The sequence below is a fragment of the Peromyscus californicus genome, unplaced genomic scaffold, assembly GCF_007827085.1.
Source record: "Peromyscus californicus insignis strain IS unplaced genomic scaffold, ASM782708v3 Scaffold_23__1_contigs__length_62951481, whole genome shotgun sequence".
NCBI lineage: Eukaryota > Metazoa > Chordata > Mammalia > Rodentia > Cricetidae > Peromyscus > Peromyscus californicus.
Window position 1 is genome coordinate 60,751,298 of NW_026294534.1, and position 27,348 is coordinate 60,778,645.

A 27,348-nucleotide genomic window follows, 5' to 3' on the forward strand; every position below is an offset into this window, starting at 1 on the left:
ACGGTCCCGCCCCGCCCGGCGGTGGCTTCCCGAGGGATGGGGAGGGGTGCACAGGACCAGTCAGCTCTGAGCACTCTAGGAAAGGCCGAGAGCCTTTTCACCAGACCCTTCTGAGCCTCAGTTTCCCCTGAACTCAGTAACTGATGAGAGTCAGGAGCCCACGGAGGGTGTGTGTGTGTGGGGGGGGACTCAAAAGACCAAGTATGGTTGGGAAGCTCCATAGTGCCAGGTGAGCACATTCTGTTAATGGGGAAACTGAGGCTAGAAGATGGGAGGGGGTCTCCACGCTGACTGTGCTCAGACCCATGTGGACAATCTTTCCGTGAGAGTGGGGTTCAAGGTTCTTACAAAAAGTTTTTTTATGTTCTTATTACATTTTATTTATTTTGTGTGTGCACCGGAGGAATGAAGGGTCTGTCCAGGTCACAGGACGCCTTGTCTCTCTTTCCAACTTGCAGGTCCGGGGCACCTAAGGTCGTCAGACACCCAGGTGCCTGCCTGCATTTTACCGGAGTCTCCTTCCCTGCCTGCCCCCCACATTCCAACTGAGCCCCAACAAGCAAAGCCTCACATTTTGTTTCATCCTCTACCCTGTTATCACACAGGCCGGGCACACAGTAGGTGCACACAAAGTGTGAGCTGAGGATGACTCCAGGTGTGCCCCTCATTCAGTTCGCGAAATGGACGTTGTTTGCAGTAGCACACACCTGTCAGCCCAGAGGGGGGTGGAAGTGGGATGATGGCGTTAGAGGCTAGCCTGGGCTACATGAGACCTGGGGCTGAAGGTTTAACCCCAATTAGAATATGAATATAAATAAAATACATTTACAATAAACTCAAAGGCATTAAGCCAGGATCTGTGGCCCAAGCCTCTGATCCCAGCACTCAGAGGCAGAGGCAGGAGGATCGCTATGAGTTTGAGGCCAGCCTGGTCTGAAAACAAAAACAACAAAATAAAAGATATTGAGTTCATAGAAATACGGAACTAAGCTGGGAGACTCTGGCCCGGATTTAGCTCAATCGCTTCTCATCAGGCAGCCCCCAGTTCCTTCACCCAGACAGTTAGGAAGGTCAGGACCCAGCAGACCCAACTGAATCCCCAAGAAGTGGGAAGAGCCAAACCCCTGATGAAATGACAGCGACCACAGAGGTGACACCTGCACCCGTGAGGAAGGTCACCACTCTCCAGCTGAAAACGCACATGGGCGTGGCTGCCTCTACTCAGCGGCCTCTTGGGGAAGCCAGTCCAGTCAGTGATGGACTGAGTCTTTCTGTGCTTGGATGGAATTTCCGCTGGGTTGAACAATTCTATTTACATCACAACAAAAAAAGATGAGATTTAAAGAGAAAGAGAGGAAGGGAAGATAAATAAGGAGAGAAGGATGGAAAAAAGAAGAAATGAAAAAGAATGAAAGAAAATCTGAAGAAAGGAAAATAAGGATGAGAAGAAAAATGAAAACCAAGTCAGGCCCAGAGAGGTTGGACCACAAGCCAGAAACACAGAGCACAGCCTGACTTCCTCTGGAGTCCCCACCCCAGCCCTCCGACTGCTGCGTGGGGCACAGGTTTGAGGTCCAGACTCAGGGTAAAAGGGACCAAATGTCAGGGTTTGTCCTCCTGTGTAGATTGGCAAGCAGCCTTCACCAGCCATCTCGGTGCTGAGGAGCTGGGGGTGGAAGGCATGCACCAGGATTTTCCAGGAACCCAAGAGGACAGAGGTCACTGTTGGAGGGGTTGCTCAATGCCCAGGGGAGGCCTCACCGCCTGGTCAGCTGGGGCTCCCATGCAAGCCCAGCACTTCCCCAGACCTGTGTGTGTGTGTGTGTATGTGTGTGTGTGTCTGTCTGTCTGTCTGTGTCAGTGTGTCTGTTTCTGTCTGTGTCTGTGCATGTGTGTGTCTGTCTGTGTCTGTGCATGTGTGTGTGTGTGTCTGTCTGTGTCTGTGCATGTGTGTGTGTGTGTCTGTCTGTGTCTGTGCATGTGTGTGTGTCTGTCTGTGTCTGTGCATGTGTGTGTCTGTCTGTGTCAGTGTGTCTGTGTGTCTGTGCATGTGTGTGTGTGTCTGTCTGTCTGTGCATGTGTGTGTGTGTCTGTCTGTGTCTGTGCATGTGTGTCTGTTTCTGTCTGTGTCTGTGCATGTGTGTGTGTGTCTGTCTGTGTCTGTGTATGTGTGTGTCTGTCTGTCTGTGTCAGTGTGTCTGTCTGTCTGTGCATGTGTGTGTCTGTGTCTGTCTGTCTGTCTGTCTGTGTCAGTGTGTGTCTGTGTCCACTGCACAGTTGTCTTCTTTCTCTCCTCTAACTCCTCCATAGCCTCGAGGGTCACCACTGTGAAGGAGACAGTGACCCAAATAGATGAAAAAGTCCCACCCTCCCCTTCCCTAGCCAATCAGCCACAGGAAATTTTCACAGAAAACAGGAAAGGAGGGAGGGAGGGAGCCGCAGGCAGCAAACATGTCAGGGCTTCTGGTAAATGTCTGCAAGGGAGGGACGGTCACCCCGTGAAGCCTAGTCCCCCACTTCTACTGTTCCAAAATTCACCCCAAGAAATCTGATTTTATTAGGCTACGTCACAGAGCAATGAGTGACGGGGTAACAAACGATCTGGAGTGTGTGGGGACCTGTCCAGCATAGATAATGACCCTTCCCACTCTCCTCCTAAAGTCACAGTCAACAGCCCACAAGCTGGGTGTCACCTCAGGGAACCATCCAAGACCACCAGAGAAGGGCCAGCTCTAAGTACCCCCAGTGAGGGGCTGGGGGCGTGGCTCAGGGGTGGAGCCCCGCCTAGAATCCCTAATGAGGGGCTGGGGGCGTGGCTCAGGGGTGGAGCCCTGCCTAGGATCCCCAGTGAGGGGCTGGGGCGTGGCTCAGGGGTGGAGCCCCGCCTAGAATCCCCAGTGAGGGACTGGGGGCGTGGCTCAGGGGTGGAGCCCTGCCTAGAATCCCCCAGTGAAGGGCTGGGGGCGTGGTCAGGGGTGGAGCCCTGCCTAGAATCCCCCAGTGAAGGGCTGGGGGCGTGGTCAGGGGTGAAGCCCTGCCTAGAATCCCCCAGTGAGGGGCTGGGGGCGTGGTCAGGGTGGAGCCCCGCCTAGAATCCCCAGTGAGGGGCTGGGGGCGTGGCTCAGGGGTGGAGCCCTGCCTAGAATCCCCCAGTGAGGGGCTGGGGGCGTGGTCAGGGGTGGAGCCCCGCCTAGAATCCCCAGTGAGGGGCTGGGGGCGTGGCTCAGGGTGGAGCCTAGGATCCCCAGTGAGGGACTGGGGGCGTGGCCCAGGGGTCAGGATTTGGGTTTGGTTTCCAGAACACACACACACACAGCAAGGTTGAGCAAGACATCAGGTGTGAGGGTTTAGGAGAGCTTGCACAATGTGCCCGACGCTGGAAAGGGCTTGGTCACCAACTGTTTACCAAGACAAGGATAATGATGTGAGGCAAACAAGAATCAAGGCACAAAGGGATTACAGGTGCCTGTGAAGGGGCATTTGGGGGTCCCCAGGGAAGCCCTGTCTCCAGTGGGTACTGTGGGGTCAAGGGAACAAGACTGTGAACCTCAGTGTCACAGGCAGGAAATGGCAGGGACAATAGCTGGGTCCCAGGAGGATGTGGAGGAAGGAAGTTACCCGAGGAAGGCAGAGATATCCCAGGGGCGGAGGGTAGGGGGGAATCAGAGCTAGGCACTAGAGACTGAGAAGGAGATGGAAACTGGGGGACAGTAGTCCTTAAGAAGGCTTAACTGGCCGGGCGGTGGTGGCGCACGCCTTTAATCCCAGCACTCGGGAGGCAGAGCCAGGCGGATCGCTGTGAGTTCGAGGCCAGCCTGGGCTACCAAGTGAGTTCCAGGAAAGGCGCAAAGCTACACAGAGAAACCCTGTCTCGAAAAACCAAAAAAAAAAAAAAAAAAAAAAAAAAAAAAAAGGCTTAACTGGCCGGGCAGTGGTGGCGCACACCTTTAATCCCAGCACTTGGGAGGCAGAGACAGGTGGATCTCTGTGAGTTTGAGGCCAGGCTGGTCTACAGAGAGAGATCCAGGACAGCCAGGGCGACACAGAGAAACCTTGTCTCAAACACACACACACACACACACACACACACACACACACACACACACACACAAAGAAGGTGGCTTAACTGAGTGTAAACTGGTGTAAATTCCATGATGTTTGTTCTTGGTTCTCAACCTGACTACATCTGGAATTAACTAAAGCCCAAGGGACTGGGCTGTGAGGACTCTTTTCTTAACAAATCATTTGAAGTGGGAAGACCCACTGCTGTCCAGGTCTTCTGAGGTGGGAAGAGCCACCTGCAATCTGGGCCACGCCCTCTGCTGGCAGCCTACGTAAAGGGCTCTGCCTCCTTGCTCCCGCTTTCCTGAGCAAGTTCATTCCTTCGCTGTCATCAGAGCCTACGTCTTCAGGACAAACCCCTACCGCCCAGAGCTCACTGCAGGAGAGAGAGGAGCATGAGGAGTCGTTCTGGCCTCAGTCAGTGGGTGAGGACGGTAGCCCTGAAAGCCACTCTGTACCCGCTGACTGAGGCCGCAGAGTGGGCGGGTGGACGGGCGTGGTCAGCAATCATGTGTCCACCTCAACTTGCAGGGTGGTCCCCGACAGTGGGTGACACAAGCCAGAAATATATACAAAGTAGGATTTCAGCTGATTATGACAAAGCCAATACCTGGAAGAAGCCAAGGGCCTTCCAGAGGTCAAGCTGAGGCTCAAGGAGCCTTGGTGATATTTGGCTTTTGATTATCAGCCCTTTCCTGCTATGAGTTTCTTGTGTGCTATTGTAGCTTTTCCATCATTTATTGGGCACCATTTCCCCTCTACTAAAGGAATATTTAGATAACCTTCTGCGCTGACAGCTGTGCACAGCCAGAACCCCGGTTCTAGCCTCCCTGTAATTATCGCCATTGGCAGCATCCGGCCAGGTCCATTCCCAGACGGAGGAAAGTATCTTATCAGAGATACCTCTGTACTCTCTAAGAACAGACTTAAGCATCCAAGGCCAAACGAAACACTTGTCTCCTGGGTCAGGAGGATAGCTTTATTTCTTGTGCAATTTAGGGTGAGACCCTCCTTTCTCACAGCGTTACTAATAGACTCCTAACTTCTTGCCTAACCACTTCTAGGAATGTAGACTGAGCACACAGATCCCCTTTTTCATATACTAACCAGTCCTTAGCTCTCAGGTGACCTCCTCCTTTACCACTCCTTTCAGGTTGTAAAAGAAAGCCTGGTGGTCACTGCCTGAGGAAAATTCTCACCTGCCTTTATGACCCCTAAGAATTCAAGCCTGGTGACTTTGCTCTGCCAGAGGATGTTGTTGCTTGGGTTTATAACTAAACACCTCAGAGACTTGAGAGGATTTAGAGGTATAAGGAGACGGAGAGGAAGAGAAGAGTGGAGAACTTGAGGACGGAGAACTGAGAGGGATAAGGAGGATTTTGACCAGAGAGAACGTGTGGATGAGATGGAAGATGAGGAAGAGTCAGATGGGGAAGTACTAGATGGGTAAGAACGAGATGAGAAGGACCTAGGTGAGGCAGAACTAAGATCAGAGAATTAAGATAGAACCTAGAGGGGACAGCAGATTAAGGTAGAGAGAAATCAGGCGAGAAAGGAGCTAGGCTTGAGTACAGTGCTGTAGCTGTGTAGACAGGATGTTAATCCCAGAGGGAAAAAGTAGACGGACAAAGAGCTTGTTGTGCTGAGATTCTTTTTCCCGAAAATAGTTCTCACCATTCGAGTTTCTCTCCTAGCCCCTGGGAAGGATATTATTAAGGCTGGTCCTTTAACAATATACAAGAGGTGGGAAGCAGGGACCCAGTGACACTAGCCACTTAGAAGCAAGTTTTCTTTCCAAATTATTTTTCGAAACTCAAAAACATCAGAACTAAGGAATTCCTCCCCAATAACCATGAAAAACAAAAAAGGAGGTGCACTCCTCACCCTCCCCAGTCATAAGTCGGGGAGGGAGGTACAATCCAGGCTCCACTCAGTGGCTTCTACAATCCAGGCTCCACTCAGTGGCTTCTACATCCTCGGAGCTGCCACGATTCCTCCAGAGCCACCGTGATCCCCAGCGACTTCAAACAGGTGCAGCCGCATCTGTATCAAAACAGGCTGTAGCCTAAAGAAAGGAGAGACCCAGGTGTTAACTGCCACCCGATCCGCCCGCCCACCGCAGGGCCATGACCCCCTCCCTGAGCCGGCTCCTCTCTTGGCCCAAGTATAACCCACATACACAATGTCTCCCTCGCCCCCAGATGTCTGAGGTCTCACAACCTCCCCTGGACCCAGTTCCTCACCTACTAAGTATTGGATCCTCAAAAGAGCAGGATCAGCAGCACTGCGAGCATCAGTAGGCTGGAGAGCACCATGGAGCTGGTAGAGTTCTTCTGCGATGTTCTAAAAGCTTCCTCAGTGGTCCTGGGTGGAGACGGGATGGCTCAGGCAGAGGTCACCTGACTCCTGATGACCTGCCTCCTTTTAAAATGTTTCTGTGCTGGTTTGAAATTGGGGGAATTCTAGGCAGGACTCCACCCCTGAGCCACGCCCCCAGCCCCTCACTGGGGATTCTAGGCAGGGGCTCTGCCAGGTCCCCAGCCCTATTCTTAGTATTTCAAATTCACATTTTCTTTCCTTAGACTTTATTTTTATTCTTTTTAAATTTTATTATATTTTATTTAGTGTGTACATGTGCATGTGTGATGTGTATGCATGAGGATTCATATACCATGGCACGTGTGTGGAGTCAGAGGCATGTGTGGGTTCTGAGAGCAAACACAGGTTGACAGACTTGTGTGCTGCAAGTGATTCATGCACTGAATCGCCTCAGCCGCCCTGATTTTATTAAGTGTGTGTGTGTGCGTGTGTGTGTGTGTGTGTGTGTGTGTGTGTGTGTGTGTGTGTGAATTCAGTGCCCTCAGAGTCCAGAGGTGTGGAGCTCATGGAGCTGGAGTTATGGGTGGTTGTGACCAGTGTCCTGCCTGGTTGCTGGGACCAGCACCAGGTCCTCTGCAAGAGCGGCCAGTGTCTTAGCATTGAGACTTTGAGGGAGACCTCGGCTAGTTGCTCACTCAGGTCGACCTGGACTCAGGCTCCTCTTTCCTCCTCTCCCTTGGGATCTCAGGCCCCTGTCACCAAGCTGAGGCTCCTAGGCTGCCCCACCCACCACATTCCTGAGGGAGGGAGCTGGGAGTGGTCACCTATGGCCGTGGTCTAGGGATGTTTTCCCTCTGAGGCTTTTTGTTTTGTTTGCCTAGACACAGTTTCTCTGTCTTCCTGGCTGTCCGGGAATTCGCTCTGTAGACCAGGCTGGCCTCGAACTCACAGAGATCCGCCTGCCTCTGCCTCCCTCCCAAGTGCTGGGATTAAAGGCGTGCGCCATGTGCCTGGCTCCACCTGATTTTTATTAATTGTTATTATTACTATTTTGGCAGTGAACTTTGGGACGGGAAGGCTACAGTTTTGCCTGCATACCCTCTTCCTCTTCCAGGAGAGACAGGGTCTCTCCCTGAACATGAAGCTTACTGCCTGGGTGCATCCGGCTGGCCAGTGAACCCCATGATATTTCTGTCTGTTTCCCGGTACCGGGAGCTACAGCCAGTTTTTAAGTGGGTACTGGGGATTCGAACTCAGGTCCTTAAACTAGCGTTGCAAGCTCTCCTCACTAAGCCTTCTTCACAGCTCAGACCTGAGCTATGGATTGTGTGAGCCAAGTGGGTTCCCGGTCTTGAGGAAGGAAGTGGAGAGTGGGGGGGGTGAGAGGAGGTTGGGGGGTGGGGGGGGTGGGGGGTGGTGGAGGGCAGGGGCGGGGGGGGGGGGGGGGGCTGCGTCTCTAACCTCAGCTTCTCCAGCTCCTGGTTCAACGTCATGACCTTGCCTGCAGGGACACAGAGGGCGGGTCAGCGAGGGGAAGGCAGGGAGGGAGGGGGCGGGGACAGGAGACTACCCCAAAGTAACACCAAGTAATGTCTGACACCAAGGCCAGTCATCAGCCAAGGACGGTGGGGGGCGGGGGTGGGTAGGGGGAGTGGGGGGGGTAGGGAGCGAGGAAGGGAGAGGGAGATCAAGGGCCAGTGGAGCCCTTCTACGGGGCTGTCACGGACCAGCGAGATCTCTTGGGGACCCTGCAGGACTGCAGCCCCCACCCTCCTGACAGCTTCTCTCGGCCCATTTCCCCTCCCCAGTCTTTTACTCTTCCGACCCTGGAGTTCTGTTCGTCCCCTCACTCTGGGCCACCACCTCTCCCCGAGTCCCGATCTGGAGGCCTGCCCGGTTCCCTCTCAGCCCGCCCCAGCCCTTCCCCTGCACTCCCCCGCCCCAGCCCTTCCCCTGCCCCTTCACTTCCTCGCCCCAGCCCTTCTCCTGCTCCCTGCACTCGCCCACCCCAGCCCTTCCCCTGCTCCCTGCACTCGCCCACCCCAGCCCTTCCCCTGCTCCCTGCATTCGCCCACCCCAGCCCTTCCCCTGCCCCCACCCCAGCCCTTCCCCTGCCCCTGCACTCCCCCACCCCACCCCTGCCCCTGCCCCTGCACTCGCCCACCCCAGCCCTTCCCCTGCCCCCACCCCACCCCTGCCCCTGCCCCTGCACTCCCCCGCCCCACCCCTTCTCACTCTCAAGCTCCTGGATGCGGGCCTGCTGCTCCCGGACCTGAGACACCTGCTTCTCCAGGGAATCCTGAAGGGTCACCTGAGTCAGAGAAGCGGCAGAAACACGGGTTGGCTGTTGTCTTGGTCCCCACTTTCCAGGCCAAGTCATCAGAGGACCTCCTGACCCGAACAAGCGCCCTTTCAGGTTCCCCTCGGTACCCACCAGTCCTGGCAACAAACGTGCAAAACGTCTCCAAAATGCAGTCTCAAGCCCCCTTCCCCACGGGAATTTGAAAGCTCTTCATGGCTAAAACCTACTAGAAAGTTCCAGATGTTCTGCGGCTCACACAGATTTAGCAAGCCCTCCCCAAACACAACAACGACACTTCCCAGTCAAGGTCTCTAAGAGACACATTCAAAGTTTCAATATTTGCTGGTGGGGGGGGGGGGGGAGACACGCCTTTAGCCCCAGCCCTTGGGAGGCAGAGGCGGGCGATCTCTGTGCATTCGAGGGCAGCCTGGTCTACAGAGTGAGATCCAGGGCAGCCTGAGCTATGTAGCGAGACCCTGTCTCAAAAGATAAAAAAGTTTCGATCATCAGGGCTGAGTGGAGTCCCCGGAGAAGCCCCGGCGCTGTGCCCTCCCCAACTCCATCACCCTCCGCCCAACAGTCCCGGGAGGGAGGATGCTGAGGCCCCCCGATTCCGGAGCTGTGGGGAGTGGGAGTCCCCGGTCAGGGTCCTCAGCCGCGGGGGTGGGGCGGGGCGGGGGCCTGGGACGGCTGCCGGCCTTACCACGGTGCGGTTGCAGGTGTTTGCCTGCGTCTCCGCCTGCAGCAGGCCGTCCTGGGCGCGGGTGAGCTGGCGCTGCAGCAGGTGCGTGGTGTTGCGGCACTCATCCTGCGCCCGCAGCCCGACCCTGCAGGCCTCGCCGTTCGCCCTGACGGCGAAGTAGATCAGCAGGGTGACCAAGGCCGCCTGGAAGAGGACCACCAAGGCCGCGGCCACCAGGCACCGCGGGCGCAGGCCCCGGCCCTGCTCCTGCCATTTCTCGTACATGGGCACCTGCGGGTAGTGGTAGAAAGTGGGTGCCATGTGGTTTCTGGAGCCCGGAGCTTCCGAGGGCGCTGGAACCCTCTCCGGGCCACGCCCCTCAGCCTGTCCGGCCTCCAGCCAATAGCAACTTCCAGAGTACCTGGGGGCAGTCCCAGAGCAGCTGAGGTGCTTCCCGCAAGTAAAAGATAGCCTTTTGGTTTCATTTTTCTGGAAAGGGAGGAATTAATTAGTCTTGGCCTTGTGGGGGGAGGCTTGCTGTGGAATTCCCCTGGAAGAAAAAGAAACTTCTGGAACTCAACTCAAATTCTTGGCCCTCCCTGTCCAGTTACGGGATGCTTGGCGCTCCTGGGCTTGGGACTCATCTGAACCATGGCTATCCACAGTAGCTGTTGGTTTGGTCTCTGGGTAACGTTGGGAGCAGGGCAACGTGCCTAGACTCGGATCGGCACATGACTACCTGTCCCACGGGTTTCCTGGGGGCAAGGCACCTGTGGAAACGGACTCTCACTTAGCAAGGACCACGGGAGAGTGAAGGAATTTGCAAAATTCATGCAGCTTGCAGGCTCTTTTCTCTCTCATTATATTGGTAATTCTTTGGGTGGTTTTTAGTTTTATTTGTCAGTCACACATGCAACAGCTGTAATTTTCCCAGGAAATGCTGCTCTTTCTCAAATATTTCCCAAGATTCAGCAGGGGGTTAATGCTTCTTAAATCTTTTATCTGGAATTGCTAATTACAACACCCAATCCTGGGAACTTTTCTGACTCAATGGAGACAGTTAGGTACATATGAGAACACAACACTTGGAACATTAATCATGTCTCACAGTTCGGGAAAGGGCATGCATACACAGGCTAGGGAGAAAGCCTCGGGAATACACATGGTGCCAACTGTTGAGAGTAAGTTCCCTGGACACCAAGCATAGAATTATTGGTAGGATCTGGTATGCTCTAAGAGGAAAAAACACAATGCAAAGTACGGGATGGATAGATCCACCTTTACCATACACAGGGGCTTATATTGGTGGAAGAAGTATGGTGTAGTGGGATGGGAAAAGAGTGCCTTACCAAGGTCTGCCTTTTACAGAGAGGTTGAGACATGGGACTCTCTTGTAGAAAACGGAACTGTATAAAAGTATATCTTGCAGACATGAAAGAATTGTCTGGTTTGAACATTGTTTCCCTTACAGCATTGTGCCCATGTCTATTACTTTCTAACTTTGTAACCACAAGTAGCTGCCCACTGATGTAAGTGCTGCGAGAGCAGGATGTGTCTGGCTGGATATTTAGTTAAGCCTGAAAAATGCTGAACACTGTGTGTAGAATAAGGTTACGCAGGGGGTGGGAAGGTGTATTTGGGGAAGCATAAAAGGGAACAATGGGGGCTTTCATAATGATCACAATGGATTCCTTAAATTATTACGTATTTTCTTCTGTAATTATTTATTTTTATTTTATGTGCATTGATGTTTTGCCTTCATGTATGTCTGTGTGAGGGTGTCTGGTCCTCTGGAACAGGAGTTACAGACAGTTGTGTGCTGTGGGATGTTCTGTATGGCAAGTGTGTTGTTCTGATTGGTCAATAAATCACTGATTGGCCATTGGCTAGGCAGGAAGTGTAGGCGGGACAAGGAGGAGAATAAAGCTGGGAAGTGGAAGGCTGAGTCAGAGAGACACTGCCAGCCGCCATGATGAGAAACAGCATGTGAAGATGCCGGTAAGCCACGAGCCATGTGGCAAGGTATAGATTAATGGAAATGGATTTATTTAAGCTGTAAGAACAGTTAGCAAGAAGCCTGCCATGGCCATACAGTTTGTAACCAATATAAGTCTCTGTGTTTACTTGGTCGGGTCTGAGCAGCTGTGGGAGAGAGATTTGTCCTGACTGTGGGCCAGGCAGGAAAACTTAAGCTACAGTTGTGAGCTGCCATGTGGGTGCTTGGACTTGAACCCAGGTCCTCTGGAAGAGCAGTCAGTGCTCTTAACCCCTGAGCCCGCTCTCCAGCCTGTGATGTATTTCTTGAAGTCAAAAACAGAAGCCAATAATAGAGCTGTTCATGTAACCCTGGTAAGAAAGACAGCTTGAGCTATTCGGAGGCCACTGGAGTGCAATCCACTTGATGGTCAGAAGTTTTCCGTGCACTGACACCCCTTCCCCATCTCAGGACCTGAGAGGCTGGACCCTGGCAGGGTAGAGAAACTGAGGCTGCAAGGTTGAGTTGTGAACTGAAGGGCAAAGGCCAGGGCTTGTGGCCAGCAGTCTCAGAGGTGACCTTTGTGTCCCTTTGGTCCATGGAAGGGCCATGGGTCTATGGAGCATCTGTAACTAGAGGATGCCCTGCCACCTGCAGGAAACCACGGCAGGCCAGGCAGGGGAGGCCCACGCTGTGCCTCCCGACATGGCCCTGGCCAACAAGCAGGCTCTTGTCCTACCACCAGGGGCATCCTGGCAGGGACACCTGCCACCCAAGTTACAGCAAGCTTTCTGTGAATGGGAATGGGAAGGACCATCTTTTCTAGAGAGACCCTGAGGAGACAGAAGTGTTTCAGTATGCAGTAGGCACTCAATGGTGGTCCTGCAGTGGCTGGTGGGGGAAGACAGACACACAGATTGTTGCAAGCCATAAGAATATGTTATAGAGATTCAGCTGTATATTAAAGCTATACCTAGAAAGGTCAAGGAATCTTTCTAGAGGGAAGTCATTTATCAGGGAATATTTGATGTTATTCAGCTTTTAATATATCAGCTGTCTTCTGCTATGAATTTCATATGGCAAACAGTATAAGCTTCTTAGACCTACCGCTGATCTACTAGGTAACACCCCTACAGACCTAGGAGACAAGGGGACTGAAGATACATAGCTTTGTTTCTTGTGCAAATGAAGCTCAGATCATCCCTTCCCTTCAGACCTAGTGGCATTGCAGAGCAAGTGACTCAAGACAGAAGAGTTTTTTGCATAACCAGATGCAGTAAAGACTGGAGCTGCTGGTTGGAGCAGAGTGGCCGGAGAGAAGAGAACAAGGCAGAGGTTCTGTGGATGAGAAGGCAGACTGGCCGAGGAGTAAGGAGCAAGGAAAAGTTTTGCAGACTGTAGGTGGTTTGAATCAGGTCAGGAGAGGAGAAGAGGAAGGGAAGATGGAGGAAGAAGGAACAGAGGATGAAGATGAGATCGAGAGCATAAGAGCTTAGTTATTACTAGGGCTTGAGAGGACAGAAAAAGAAGGGACAGAGAGGAACTGAGTGTCAGAACGGAACTGAACCTGTGTAGATAGAAGTTTGTTATAGAGAAATAAAGTAACGGACATAAGAAACTGGTGTACATAGATTCTTTTTTATTTAAGAAAAATATTTATATATGTATGTATGTATGTATGTATGTATGTATAGAGTGTTCTGCCTGCATGTGTCCCTGCGGGCCAGAAGAGGACACCAGATCTCATGACAGATGGTTGTGAGCCACCATGTGGGTGCTGGGAATTGAACTCAGGACCTCAGGAAGAGCAGCCATTGCTGTTAGCCTCTGAGCCAACTCTCCAGCCCTACATAGATTCTTTTCCCTCAGATACCCCCATGCCGGATATAGCATCTTCCCAAGGACTCTAAGAAGGATTTTCTCAAGGCAGGCCCCTGGGGAAAATCCAATAACAGATTACCAGGAAACATGGCCTGGAGCTTGCATCGTGTTTTGAGAAAAGTCTATGGGTACTACTCAGGACACACACAGCACAGAGCAAGAGAGGGGCCCAGAGAAGTGCTGCACACCTGCCACCCCAGCACTCAAGAGGACAGGAGTTCAAGGACAGCCTCAGCTATATGGTGAGTTCAAGTCTAGCTGGGGCTACATGAGACCCTGCCTTAGACATATACCTCTGCCCCCTCCCACACCTCCAAAACCAAACCCCAAAGGAGACACCAGGAGAGAGGCCTTTCTGCTGGGGTTTGGAAGGGACTTCCTGTCTGTCTGACCAAGGGAAGCAGAATGTAACAGGCCCAGTCTGACAGTTTCTGGAGGGGGTTGTACACTTTCCCAGATTTTCAGCCTGGTTACAGTGCAAATTTGGCTTGATGGGTCACTTCCAAATATTTGTTACCTTGTGGAGTCAAGGTAGGGGCCCTGGGTCTTCCAGAAGGCCTGATGGGGCACCTGAGGCAGCAAACCAACTCCCCTCTACCTGGAATCCCCCTTTGGGGCTGCCCAGCCTGCGAAGAGTGAGTAGTGGGTGTGATCCTGCTCCACATCCTGAGAGGGCTTAGGTGGCCTGCAAGGAGGGACTGTGGCCCTTGAGACCCGCCAAAGCTGATTTATTGGAACAACCATTTTGCAGCCTTGCAGACAGCCTGTGACCCTGCAAGAGACACAGTGTGGTGTGGGGGTTCCCCTGCAGGCTTCTCAGCAGGCGGGGAAACCCCAATCCGGATGAGGTAAGAATGAAACTCAGCTCAGCCCGATTTTACTGTAACCGGTGCTGGACCAGGACTTCCAGAATCTGGCCCAGATCATTTTCCTTTAGCACAGCACAATTTTGGAAAAAAAGTATTCAGATAATAATTAACTCAGCCCCGTGAATACAACAAAGCTTAAGACATGTTTATATTGTGGCTCCTTGCGAAGTGCGTCTTTGAAAGGCTTCATTGTAGGATTGTTGACTTTCAGACAAAGCTCAAAGTTATGGTCTAGGGAGAATGACTGAGGTAAACACAGCACCTGTGGGGGTCTGGATTGGCCTGGCCCTAAGTAACACAGAAGTCACTCAGGCTGTTGTAAAGCATGGGTGATCTCACTCAAAAGAGTGGGTTTTATGTCCTAAAACCAGTGTTCGAGGTTTGGGGGAAAGGATATTGTCTGGGTCAGTGAATTCTGGGAGATACTGACACAGCCTGTCTCTTCTGACAGTGACAGATGTGTAAACAAAGGCTTATAGGAATTCCCTTCAGAAGAGGCCACAGGAACTCCCTCCAGAAGAGGCCACAGAACTCCCTCCAGAAGAGGCCACAGAACTCCCTCCAGGAGAGGCCACAGAAACTCCCTCCAGGAGAGGCCACAGGAACTCCCTCCAGAAGAGGCCACAGAAACTCCCTCCAGAAGAGGCCACAGGAACTCCCTCCAGAAGAGGCCACAGGAACTCCCTCCAGAAGAGGCCATTTTTGAGACCCGTCCTCTCTTCCTCCATGGACTTGGATTTTATTAAAGCCTCACTCTGTTACTACAAACAGCGTGACCTTGGTACATTTCGATGGCCTAAACTGGCATGCTCGATTTTCAATGGTGGCAACTTCTGCCACTGCGCAAACAAATGATCTGAAAATCCTTTATAGCTAAACTTGTTCTCTCCTCCTCTATTTCTTCCTCACTCCACCTGTCCAGGGCCGCTCTTACATACGGAGACCCCCACCTCTAACCAACAGCCTGTCCTAATAGGGTCAGGAAATTATATCAAGCTGTCAAAGGCTGATTCAGCCCCCTTATCTATCTCTCCTTCCCGAGGGGCTTACCCCCTACGCCTCTTTTGTCTATTCTTGTATAATAATTCCTGTCCTGAAAACAGACATCATAAAACAGGGTTTATGATGGAATTTAAAAAAAAAAACAGTTTAATAAGGTGTCAAAGCTGCACTCCACAACCTCGTACAGGAACATACTCGTGCTGGAAGGCAAACTTTGTAACTTAAGAGTCACCTAGGTGGTACTAGTTTAAAAAGACATGAAGGAGTCATGGGAAGCAACTGAGATTTGGCACTGTACGGCAAGACTGAGGTTCCTAAAGAGAGCCCAGGAGAGGCTATGGTGAAAATTCAGCCCAGTTGCAATGAGGGTCTAAGAAAGTGTTATGAAAATCTGAGAATGTCACAGCTAAAGTGATAAAGCACAAAAACATACAAAATGGGATTTCAGCTGATTATGACAAAGCTAATACCTGGAAGAAGCCAAGGGCCTTCCAGAGGTCAAGCTGAGGCTCAAGGAGCCTTGGTAATATTTGGCTTTTGATTATCAGCTGTTTCTTGCTATGAGTTTCTTGTGTGCTATTGTAGCTTTTCCATCATTTATTGGACACCATTTCCCCTCTACTAAAGGAATATTTAGATAATCTTCTGTGCTGACAGCTATGCACAGCCAGAGCCCCAGTTCAAGCCTCCCTGTAATTATCATCATTGGCAGCATCAGGCCAGGTCCATCCCCAGATGGAGGAAAGTATCTTATCAGACATACCTCTGTACTCTCTAAGAACAGACTAAAGCATCCAGACTACCCATTTGAGAAGGCCTGGCGGATGTGCTAATTAAACTTTACTTCCTCCTTTCCCAAACCTTACCTCTAGTTCCAGATCTCCCTTTAACTATCACCAGAGGCATCTAGCTGTACACAGGTTGCCTAGTGACCGAGCACACTTTCCCCCACCCTGCAGAAAAACGGCAGATAACTTGGACAGATAGGAGCCACCGGAAAAAAGAAGACAGTTTTATTTTCTCACATTGACCTAGCGACTTATAGATTCTTAACATTTTCTATTAATCACGTTTAAGATTATAGTTGAGCACATAAGATCCCTCTTCTTAGATATTACCTGAATTTAGCCTTTAGTTAATTCATTTCCCCATTGGTCACTTCCCTTTGGGGTTGCAAATGATAATTAACGGTTACTGCCCCTCTATGTGATTCTTATCACCCCTCCGTTTGACCCTGGAAGCCTGGCTTTGCACTGCCAAGGGAATACTGCTTGTAAGTGTATATATACCTGGACTTCCAGGGCGCAGGAGGAAGGAGAAGAAGATTTGGAAGAATAAATGACTGGACTAAGAGTTCGGTGTGCTGAGATTCTATTTCCTGAAAGTAGTCCTCTCTCCGGAGCCCCTGGGATGTACAGTAGTAAGGCTGGTCCCTCTAATATTATACAAGACTAAAGTAAGTTCTGCGGGTCCAAGAAAGTGTGTTGTACTGTCAGGTGCTCAGTTTTACTCGGTCCCTGGAAGAAACAGGGACACTCTAGGATGAATTTTAGCTTTTGCAGCCACAGGCAGGGAGGCCAACTTTTGGTGAACTGACTGCATGCAAACGTTTTTTTTTTTTAATTGTTATACAATTTACACCTTAGTAAGTCAATTTTCACATACCACAACCTCTTACCTGAAGCTCCCTAAAGAGACAGGCTAAAGCAGGTCTCAGTCACGTGACACCTTGGTTTTCCAAGTCCCATTGCAACCAAGTTTTGCAGAGGCTTTGAACCCTTTAGGAAGAACTCGGGTAAGATTTACATACTTCAAACAAAAGGTAGTGGACACAAAAGGCAGGTCAGAGCCCAGTGGGGACTTGCTGGGACCGAGCCAGCCAGCCGCAATGCTCTGTGAGAACTCCCTCTCTGGTGTAGAAAGGTCCGAGGGTCTAAGATAGTGATTTAAGGCATGTAAACAGCAGTTCTGAAGGTATAAGAAAGTGTTTTAAGGTAATGAAAAATGATTCAGATTTCTTTCTCCCTCTATACTATTGTTATATTAAGATATCAAAAGTTCAGGAAACCTGTTCCCAACGACTCAACCTGACCACTTCTGTGGTGGGGTGTGGTGATTCCCCTGCAGATCTTACAGCAGGTGGGGAAAAAATGACCCCCGAAGAGACAAGAATGAAACGCGGCTCAGCCCGATTTGATTATAACCGGTCTTGGACCAGAACTTCCAAGTCTGGCGCAGATCATTTTACTTCAGCTATATTTAAGCACAGCACAATTTTGAAAAAAAGTATCCAGATAACAATGAACTCAGTCCCAAGTGCACAACAACTTAAGACATGTTTACACTGAGATTCCTTACAAAGTACATCTGGCTTCTTTCACAAGAATAGGTACTGTTGACTCAGAAACAGTGCCAAGATTCGGGGTCTGGGGAGTTTGTCTGAGGTAAACATAATGGGAGTTAGGATTGGCCTGACCCTAACATAACACAGAAGTCACTTAGGCTCTTGTAAAGCACGGGGACCTCACTCATAGACTGGATTTTATGGTTTAAAAGCAGTTCTCAAGATTTAGTGAAAAAGTCTTGGATAAGTAAAAACATAAATTCTGGGAGATACGGCAGAGTGTGTCTCTTCAGACAGCAAAGGATCACCAAGTTGTAAAACGACATCCTGGTGTTCCAGGAAGAGCAGCTGATCCTCATTCCACTGAAGAAGCAGCTGGTTTTCTTCTTAGTTCATCCAGGATCTCCAGGGGGTTGTCCAGATCATCCTTATGCTCCAAAGTCAGCGAGGGTGAGATTTACTAACAGCAGAGAAAGTGGTCTTTGCCTCTTCCTCAGGGAGGAATGTTGCTTCCACGTCGTCATCTGATGCCTCTGGTCAGTGGCTTTGACTGTCCAGTATGGAACTGGATACTTCCCTTCTTAACCCCCCTCTCCTCCCTTTCCTAATCCTACTAATTGCACCTTGTCTTATAAACTTCTTGTCTAGATTTCTTCAACAACAGATCCTAAAGATTGCTAACCAGATATTAATCAGTTACAGGATTACAGACTCCTGGCTACAGAGTAGAGGCCTGCAACACCAATTATATCCTGCCAGTGTAGCCGGGCGGTGGTGGCGCACGCCTTTAATCCCAGCACTCGGGAGGCAGAGCCAGGCGGATCTCTGTGAGTTTGAGGCCAGCCTGGGCTACCAAGTGAGTCCCAGGAAAGGCGCAAAGCTACACAGAGAAACCCTGTCTCGAAAAACCAAAAAAAAAAAAAAAAAAAATATATATATATATATATATATATATCCTGCCAGTGAAGAACAAGCTTGCCCCACATACTTCAATGCCCCCATTCAACAGGAAGTAGTCTAATGATAACATCACCCCCACTTTCTTGTAACCTGATTGTTTTTCAATAATAAACAAAAGGGGGGAATGTAAGCCCCTCAAGGTACACAAGGGGTGGCCCCTCCTCTGAGGACCTCCAACTTCCAGTTTCCACCCACAGAACAGTCAAACTGGCCTAAGGGCCGGACCCTGCCCTAACCCTACAGAGTAAAAAACGCAAACTCTGGACTTGAAATCCCAGCAATCCCCACCATGGAAAGCTCTGCTCCCCTCCCCATGGAAAGCTATATAAACGCTGCCTTCTGCTCAGTCCTCTGCTGCTTCTCACCAGAGCAAAGGCAGCCACCCTCCTGGGTTTTTCCCTCCCAATAAATCTCTTGTGTGGTTTGTTGTGCAATGTCATTTTGTGATATTCCTTGGCTTGACTGCCAGGATACCTTTCCATCCAAGCTATAACGCTTACATTGGGGAAGTCTCTCAATGTACTGACCTTGCTTTTTGGCTTTTGTAGTTCTGCTTCTGACTAACTGTTTTTGTTAACTGAAGTATGTCCACCCAGAACATGGTTTTTGTGCGTAAAAGCTCAGCCTGAGAAAGGGTCAGGGCTCCACTGGGATCCCGAACACCCAGTGCAGTTGCTGGCTGGCTAGTGAAGAGTTTCTGTTGGCTTAAACTTGTGTCTGGGCAGTCTTCTCTGGTGGAACCCCACAACAGCCGCTAACCCTGACAACCTGGGTTCCGGCCCAGAAAGCATTCTTCTCATGACCACACACGCTCTGTGCTGTGTGCACACACACAATATACTTTATTTTTAGACTTATTTATTTTATTTCATATGTATGAATATTTTGCCTATAAGTTTGTCTGTGTACCACAAGCATGCCTAGTGCCTATGGAGGCCAGAGAGGGTATTGGATCCCCTGGAACTGGAGTTACAGATGGTCGTGAGCCTCCATATGAGTGCTGGGAATTGAACCTGGGTGATCTGCAAGAGCAGCCAGTGCTCCTAACCACTGAGCAGTCTTTCCATCCCCCCAAATAAGCAAAATAACCTTTTTCAAAGGTAACACATACATAAATGAAAATATATACCAGGGTCAGAGTCAGCCTGGAGGCAGAGTGCTTGCCTAGTATGTGTGAGGATCTGCATTCCATCTGCAACTCCATAGAAAGAGGATCCCTTGCTCTATAAGATCCATAACATTTAGCAGGCAGTGGTGGCACTCACCTTTAATCTCAGCACTCAGAGGTAGAGGCAGGCAGATCTCTGAGTTCCAACCTAGTCTATAGAGTGAGTTCTAGGACATCCAGGGCTGCCTAGAGAAACCCTGCCTCAAACAAAACAAACAAACAAACAAAAAATAACCACTACCACATCAAAAAAACTTATTTTGCCTATGAACAGGCCTTTAGGTCCATCTTATTCGTTACTTAAGTCAACAGCTGCACAGCCACAATAATTTCATTTGTCAAAGGTCCTAGAACTGAAAGTATTCAAGCTTCTCCTTTCTCCTCTTTTTTTTCACCAATATTTTAAAGTATTTTTTTGTTTATCTCTGATTTATAGCAGGATCTCATATAGCCCAGGACCTTGAACTCATGGACACTGACGTGACTAACACCATCTTGTTCTGATTCCGTTTGCGCCTGCCGAGACACTCTGAGCCTGCCACCCGCTAACAGCCACACCTGCCTTGGCAACACTTTGGGGGCTGTCCTTGACCCTGACCATGGTCCAGATGTATTAACCAAAATACTGTTTGTGCAAGCTAAAACAGAAAACTAAAATAACTAGAGGAAGTGTAAAGCAGAAATAATTGCCTTGTGTTGGAAAATACTGCTAAAATGTGCAAAAAGACATATGTTATCCCGTTACTCCAACCCCCGCCCCCACACTGACACAATTGGTTCTTAAGGGTTTTGTCTTTAAAAGCGCTGTACTCCTGGGCTTCCGCTACTCTTTTTTTTTTTTTTTTTTTTTTTTTTTTTAAGACAGGGTTTGGTTTTCTGTGTAGCTTTTGCACCTTTCCTGGCACTCACTCTGTAGCTCAGGCTGGCCTCGAACTCACAGAGATCCGCCTGCCTCTGCCTCCTGAGTGCTGGGATTAAAGGCGTGTGACACCACCGCCCCGGCCTTTTGCTACTCTTAATCTAGCCATTATTAAAGCACTCTTGTAGTTTTCATTGGCTTAATTAAATGAGCCTGGTTGTCGCTAACTATCTCTTATGGGTCATTTCACCAACCAGCACCCGCCTTTTGGAGTTGTTGGAATGACAAGTCAGCGGTACCTGGCCACCAGTTTCCCTGAAAAGGTGAAGGGGTCGGTGGGTGATGTCGCATGGAATTCTGGGGAGTGTAGTCCCGACAGGGAGCTGAGCCGGCCCCTCATCGCCTTGAGTGGTGATTAAGGGCGGAAGTTCTCATTCTTTTTCCGCAAACATCTCTCAAGGGTGTGCCCAGAGGGCGTAGCTCCACCGGATTGGTCCACAGTTTCTGCGCATGCGCACTAGCTGCTTTGCGGGCACATTTGCAAGGTCTTCTGGGAGTTGTAGTTCGAGGTTCCAGGCTGTCCAAGGGCGTTAGCTGGTTTCTGAGTTCCCAGGAAGGATGGATTCCGGGGCGGACGCGGAGCCGCTCGCGGGCCTGGTCTGGTCGTCAGTCCTGGCGCCGCCGCCGCCCGGTTTCAGCGCGGTGAGCAGGGGGCGGGCATGGGCGGCAGGGGCGGGGCAGGGAGGGGACAAAGCCCGCTGATCCCTGCGACCCGCAGATCACCTGCACCGTGGAGGGCGCGACCGCCAGCTTCGGCCGCAGCTTCGCGCAGAAGGCTGGCTACTTCCTGTGCCTGAGCCCGCTGGGCAGCCTGAGGGTGAGCAGGGGCATCCGGAAGCCTGAGCCTGAGCCTTTCCCGACCCTCCCCCTGCCCGCTGACAGCCCTGACCCTCTTCCAACCCTCCCTTGACCCTGCCCGCTGACACCCACTGCCCTTCCTCCCTGCTTCTGCCCCTACCCTCCCTGCTCACACCGTTAACCCTTAATCCCTGCTGTCCGCCCTCCTCCATCTGCCCGGTCTCCTACTCCCAGAGCGCTCAGGACAATGTGGTAGTGGACATGCAGATCGTGATGGACAAGGGCCCCCTGCCGTCCGGCTTCTCTGCAGTCAACGACCCTCTAGACACCAGTAAGATCCGTGGGCCCACAGAAGAGCAACAGGCATAGGAAGCGGCTGTCTGGTACAGAATATGACTTAGCTGGGTAGAGAGGCACAACCTGTTAATGAAGAACTTGGGAAGCTGAGGCAGGAGGATGGTAGGGAGTTCAAGTCTAGCCGGACTACAGAGTGAGGCTTTGTCTCAACCCACTACCCCCAAATTAAACAGTTGACACACTCCTGTCACACTAGCACTCAAGCTGAAGCAAGAGCATGGCTGTGAGTTAGTCTTCGCTTCCCCTGAGAAGTTGGGCGTAGTGGGGCACACCTGTCACCAGCCTGGGCTACACGGAACCCTGTCTCAAAACAAACAACACTCCCAAATGTTTTTGGCACACCCACCCGCCTTACTGAGCGACGCTGGTCACTGCTGCTTGCCCTCTGCTTCTGTGGCCGAGGGAGACCTCCTCGCCGTTCTCTTTTCCTTTCCAGGCTCTTGCACCGCGGGTACACCTGGAACTGGCTTCCCCTGCTCTCTGCATAGCTCAGCTCCCCTCCCCCACCCCTGTCGGACCCAGCTGCCCACTTCCCCATGGTGCTTGGTTCTCAAGGTGTCTTTAGTGGCTCCGCAGAGGGTCAGGTCAGTGTGCAGACAGGAGGCTTCCGAAAATTCCCCTGCCCTCCTTTTGCTGCCGTGATTCACTGGCTTTACAGGTGGGGGCAGGGTCTCAGTGTGTAGTCCCAGCGGGCCTGGAACTTCAGTCCTCTCCTTCAGGGATTCACGGGCATGAACCGTCATGCCCAGCCCCTTGCAACTGTCTTAACCTGCTGGGTATGGGGCTGCTGCTCTTTATCCCAGTGCTTGAGAGGCTGAGGCAGGAGGATTGCTTCTAGTTCAGAGCCCCTTTGGGCTATGTGGTGAATTCCAGGGCAGCATAGACTACAGAGTGAGACCCTGTCACAAAAGCCAGGGCTAGGACCGTAGCCCGGCTGGCAGCTTCCCACTCACTGTGCATGGAGCCTGGCTCCATCCCCAGCACCACATAATGGGCATGCCATCCAGCACTCAGGAGACCATCCTCAGCTACATAGTGATTTTGAGGCCAACCTGGGCTACTTGAGACTCTATCTAATAAACACAAATACATATAATACAGATAGCCTTTCCCACCCCAAGAAGCACAACCAACAGCCTTGGGCTGGATTTTTTTTTAAAAAGAGCAGTTTTGTGACACACACACACACACACACACACACACACACACACACACACACACACACACACGTTATAGGACCAGGGAACGTGAGGTTGGGTTGCCAAAATAGATACGCCACTGTCGATTCCACAGCCACCCCACAAATATTCAACAAAAGTCAGCCTGCTTCGATGACTCCAAAAGTTAGTGCCATCCCCTCCTATGATTACCATTTATGATTTAACCAGCTCCCCAGTGTTGTCCCGAAACACTGCTGGTGAGCATCTCTGGGTGCTCCCCCCTGGGTGCTCCCCTCTGGGTGCTCCCCTCCCTGCCCTGCTCCCCTCTCTCACTCCCCTGCCCCCACTCCCAGAGGCCTCTGTGTCCAAGAAGAAGCGCATGTGTGTGAAGCTGATGCCCCTGGGGGCTGCTGACATGGTTGTGTGTGACGTGAAGCTGAGTGGGAAGACCAAGACGGTGCCTGGATACCTGCGAGTGGGGTATGGTAGAGCATCCCCGTCCTTAAGCTCCTTCCCTGCCGTTTTACCTCCAGATTTGACCTCTTTCTCATCCCTCTGCATGTGGGGATGAGGATCTCAGGGGCCCAAAGTCAGTACGCTGGTTGGGATGAGGTGGAGCTTCGGAAAGAAAAATACCCCAAATGGTGGTCACACAGAGATACAGGCCCGCCCTGCCAGCCCCGGCTTCTCAGAGCATTGGTTTCCTCCTGTCCCCGCCCCTTGCTCCAGGGACATGGGTGGTTTTGCCATCTGGTGCAAGAAATCCAAGGCCCCGAGGCCGGTGCCCAAGCCCCGCACTGTGAGCCAGGATATGCAGGGCCTCTCGCTGGACCCACCCAGACAGCCCAGGTGAGGCCCAGGCACCCCGGTGGGCAGATGGGCCAAGAGGAAGACTTCCAGCCTGACTGAGGTCACTGTCCCCTGCTCCCCAGCAAAGGAAGCCATCCCGAGCGGACGTTGTCCAGGCTAGGTTCCCGGGCATCCACTCTGCGGAGGAATGACTCCATCTATGAGGCGTCCAGTCTCTATGGCATCTCAGGTGAGCAGGGTGGAGACGCTGCAGCCTGGATGGGAGCTATGACTTTCCCACTGCATGGGGGCCTCTCCCCGGCCCTCCCACCAAGCTTTTTATTTTTAAGATTTATTTTAATTTTATGTACGTGCATGTTTTGCCTGCATGAGGTCCAGTGTGCCATGGGTGTGCATGGCCCTGGGTGGGGTGGAGAGGAGGACGGATCCCCTGGAACTGGAGTTAAAAAGGGTTGTGAGCTGCCGTGTGGGTGGGGGGAGCCCCCAGACTGTGATTTCCCCCCTTGGCGGTTGGGGGGTGAGACAGCTGGGACGTCATGCTCTGCAGGCGCCCAGGGCAGAATCCAGGGTGTGCTGTGTGGCCCTCTTCCTGGGCTGACATTAACAAATTTCTCCAGATAGAGCACCAACAACAGACCAAACTACAGAGTCCAGTTTAGGGAGCTAGCGGGTTTATTGGGCTTGTGGCTCTTGGACGAGCTGCAGGAGCGCATGGGACCCAAAACCAGAATCACAGCCGCTGTAACGAAGATGGCTCTGTGCTAGGGATCGGTCTATGCTCCCTGGGTTGGCGGGGTGGCAGGGGAGGGGGGCTGCAGGGTGTCCTGGGCCTTCCACCTGCATCTCTGGGAATTTTCCTTGCAGCCATGGATGGGGTTCCCTTTACACTGCACCCCCGTTTCGAGGGCAAAAGCTGCGGGCCTCTGGTGAGTCAGCGTCCCTGGGATCTGGGCGCCTGAGTCAGCCCCTGTTTAAGGGGCTATGACATTCTCGCTGAATGACCCAGCACAGTGACTGAATGGATGAGGGATGGAGACCAGGGGATCCCAGAGTAGGGATGTGAGGAGTGGGGTGAGACTCAGGCTAGTGTTTGTGGAGCATTAGGGCCGGGTAGGGTGTTGCTCGTCCATCATCCCAGTCCTCAGGAGGTGGAGGCAGGGGCTCTGGAGCAAGCTCATCCTTGGTTACATAGTTTGAGGCCAGCTCGGGCTACATGAAACACCGTCTGAGAAGTTGGGGGCATGCTTGAAGAGATAGCTCAGCCGGCACCTGCCACGAAGCCTTGCCTTAGTTCAGTTCTTGGGTCCCACATAGCAGAAGGAGAGACTGACTCCTGGAAGTTATCCTTGAACCTCATAGGCCGTGGTGAGTGAGTGTGCGTGCACGTGGCGTGCACACACACCAGGGTTCAGTGGGACTCGGGCCTCACGCTCTTTCTTCTGTCCACTAGAACTTTTCTGCCTTTGGGGACCTGACCATTAAGTCACTGGCAGACATTGAGAAGGAGGTAAGTCAGGGCTGCACGGAGTGCTGGGGCCCCACGCAGGTCCCCCAACTCCCCAGTCTGCCCCCACTCCTCAGTCACTCCCAGTGTACCCCTCCAGTCCCCAGCGCCTCCTTCAGCCCCTCTCCCCACTCCCGCAGTATAACTATGGCTTCGTGGTGGAGAAGACGGCAGCGGCGCGCCTGCCCCCCAGCGTCTCCTGAGCCTGCCTCGGGTGCCCCCGACCGCCACCCACTGCTGGTTGACATCCAGCCTCGCAGCCTCGAGATAGGGTCTCCTGCCTGGAGGTGCAGGGGCGGCCTGGATGGCACCTTCTCTTCACTTGTCAAATCTTGTGTCTGGAAGGCTGCGCATGCGCCCATGCTCCGGCACTAAACACTTCCTGGTACCCGCTGCGTGGAGTCTTTTGTTTTCTTTCTTTTAAGATTTATTTAGATTTTAATTGTGTGTGCGTGTGTGTGCGTGTGTGTGTGTGTATATGTGTGTGTATGTGTGTGTGTGTATATGTGTGTGTGTGTGTGTGTGTGTGTGTGTGTGTGTGTGTGTGTGTGTGTGTGTGTGTGTGTGTGAATGCAGGTGCTCTTGGAGGCCAGAAGACAGCATTGGATCCTCTGGAGCTGGAGCCCCAGGTGGCTCTGAACTCCCTGACATGGGTACTGGGGACTGAACTCAAGTCCTCTGCAAGTCCTTTATGTTATTTATGAGACAGGACCTCATGTAGTCCAGGTGTCCGAAAACCCACTGCATGGCCCAGGGTGTCTTCAAGCTCTGCCCACCTGGTTTATATGGCGCTCAGCATGGGTGCCAGGGTCTTGTGCATGCCTGGTGTGCACCCTGCCAGCTGAGGTACAGCCTCAGCCTTAGTTATTTATTTTGAAATTTTGGGGTTTTCTGGACATTGGTTTCGTGCAGCTCAGCCAGGATGACCGTGAACTTAAATTTTATGTGTATTGGTGTTTGCTTTGCCAGCATGTATGTCTGTGAGGGTGTCAGAAGCCCTGGAACTGGAGTCACAGACAGTTGTGAGCTGCCGTGTGGGTGCTGGGAATTGAACCCAGGTCCTCTGGAGTAGTAGAGCCATCTCTCCAGCCCTGAACTTAAATATTTTTTACTTCTATTTATTTGTGGGAAGAGGGACTCCTGAGTGCTGTGTGCAGAGGTCAGAGAGAGTTTGGAGGCTATGTGGCTGTCTCTGAGGCACGCCTGCATCCCACAGTGAAGCTCCCTCACCTGAGGAAGGAAGCAACTCAGTCACCTCAGGAAGTCCCTAAAACTGACCAGATGCACTAGGCCTCGCCCTCCCCAAGCATGTGTAAGCTGTAAGGGCTGCTGAGAGAGGCTTAGACAAGCTGAGAATCCTGGAAAGGACACCAACCTGTCCTGCACACCAGGCTCCCAGCTGTGAGCTGTCACCCCTACTGGGGTGGGCTGTGGTGATGCAGCTGTTGTCTTTTCTGCTCCTGTAGGTGACCCAAATGAACTCAGTGTTTCATCAAGTTGGTATTGGTACTTTGTGGTTGGTTCCGCATTGGGGTTAGTAGATATTAGTTCACATCTAGCCAGGTAGAGTCACACAACGCCTCCCTCCGTGTGAGTCCTGGGGTTTGAACTCCGGTTGTCAGGCTTGGCTGCAAGCCCCTTTCCCTGATGAGCCATGTCACCCACCCTCTTTAGAGAAAACTCACACTTGGAGTTTACCCACAGAAACAATGATTCTCACTTCATAATAAGAGCCCTGAAGACTGACTGTGCTTAAAAACCAAGCTGTGTACTTTATATCCTTGCAAAGTGGGCTATGAGCCTAGAGTGACGGGTGTTGGGGTGTGTTTGATCACACTGTGAACCCCAAATTTGCATTAATTAAATAAATTAACTTTGGGTCAGAAGAAAGCTCTCTTTGGGAGACACCAGCAGGCAGAGAAGGGTAGCTGGGTACTACTCAACCCCTCTGAGCTAGCAGATTTTCACCCCAGCCTTTGAATCTCGAGTCTTATTTATAGATATAATGATAGAGATTTAGTTAAAGCTACCTTTAGCGGCAGCGACACAGCCAGTGCCTGTGGGAACAGAATTCCTGCCAGGCTGTGACCTGAGCAGCCAGGCTGCTGCCAGAGAAGCAGGCCAGTAACTTCAGAGTCATAATTGCTGGCTGAAATAGTTAATAATAACTAAGGTGCAGCCACTGTGCCAAAGTTAAAGCAACAGGCGGATGTGCAGGCTGTCTGCAAGATTGTAA

At 51.6% G+C, this 27,348-nt stretch overlaps 2 protein-coding genes across 4 annotated transcripts; one reads left to right on the plus strand and one right to left on the minus strand.

The window, feature by feature from the left end:
* Window positions 1-5,009: 5,009 nt before the first annotated feature.
* On the minus strand, window positions 5,010-9,715 carry Bst2 (bone marrow stromal cell antigen 2). Its single transcript, XM_052752822.1, has 5 exons — window positions 9,387-9,715; window positions 8,617-8,692; window positions 7,843-7,882; window positions 6,306-6,426; window positions 5,010-6,127 (listed from the first exon to the last, which is right to left on the minus strand). The coding sequence occupies exons 1-4, from the start codon at window positions 9,684-9,686 to the stop codon at window positions 6,324-6,326; spliced, it is 519 nt and encodes a 172-aa protein (XP_052608782.1). The 5' UTR covers window positions 9,687-9,715; the 3' UTR covers window positions 5,010-6,127; window positions 6,306-6,323.
* Window positions 9,716-20,987: 11,272 nt separating this feature from the next.
* Mvb12a (multivesicular body subunit 12A) lies at window positions 20,988-25,505 on the plus strand. 3 transcript variants are annotated; one of them, XM_052752540.1, is made up of 9 exons: window positions 20,988-21,125; window positions 21,202-21,300; window positions 21,516-21,612; window positions 22,075-22,222; window positions 23,528-23,647; window positions 23,731-23,837; window positions 24,473-24,534; window positions 25,059-25,115; window positions 25,253-25,505. In XM_052752540.1, the coding sequence occupies exons 1-9, from the start codon at window positions 21,042-21,044 to the stop codon at window positions 25,313-25,315; spliced, it is 837 nt and encodes a 278-aa protein (XP_052608500.1). In that variant the 5' UTR covers window positions 20,988-21,041; the 3' UTR covers window positions 25,316-25,505. The 3 variants fall into 3 exon arrangements, with proteins under 3 accessions (XP_052608500.1, XP_052608501.1, XP_052608503.1); XM_052752541.1 differs by lacking the exon at window positions 22,075-22,222 and adding an exon at window positions 23,152-23,278 and having other exon boundaries at window positions 20,992-21,125; XM_052752543.1 differs by lacking the exons at window positions 20,988-21,125; window positions 21,516-21,612 and having other exon boundaries at window positions 21,211-21,300; window positions 22,075-23,278.
* Window positions 25,506-27,348: the final 1,843 nt, after the last annotated feature.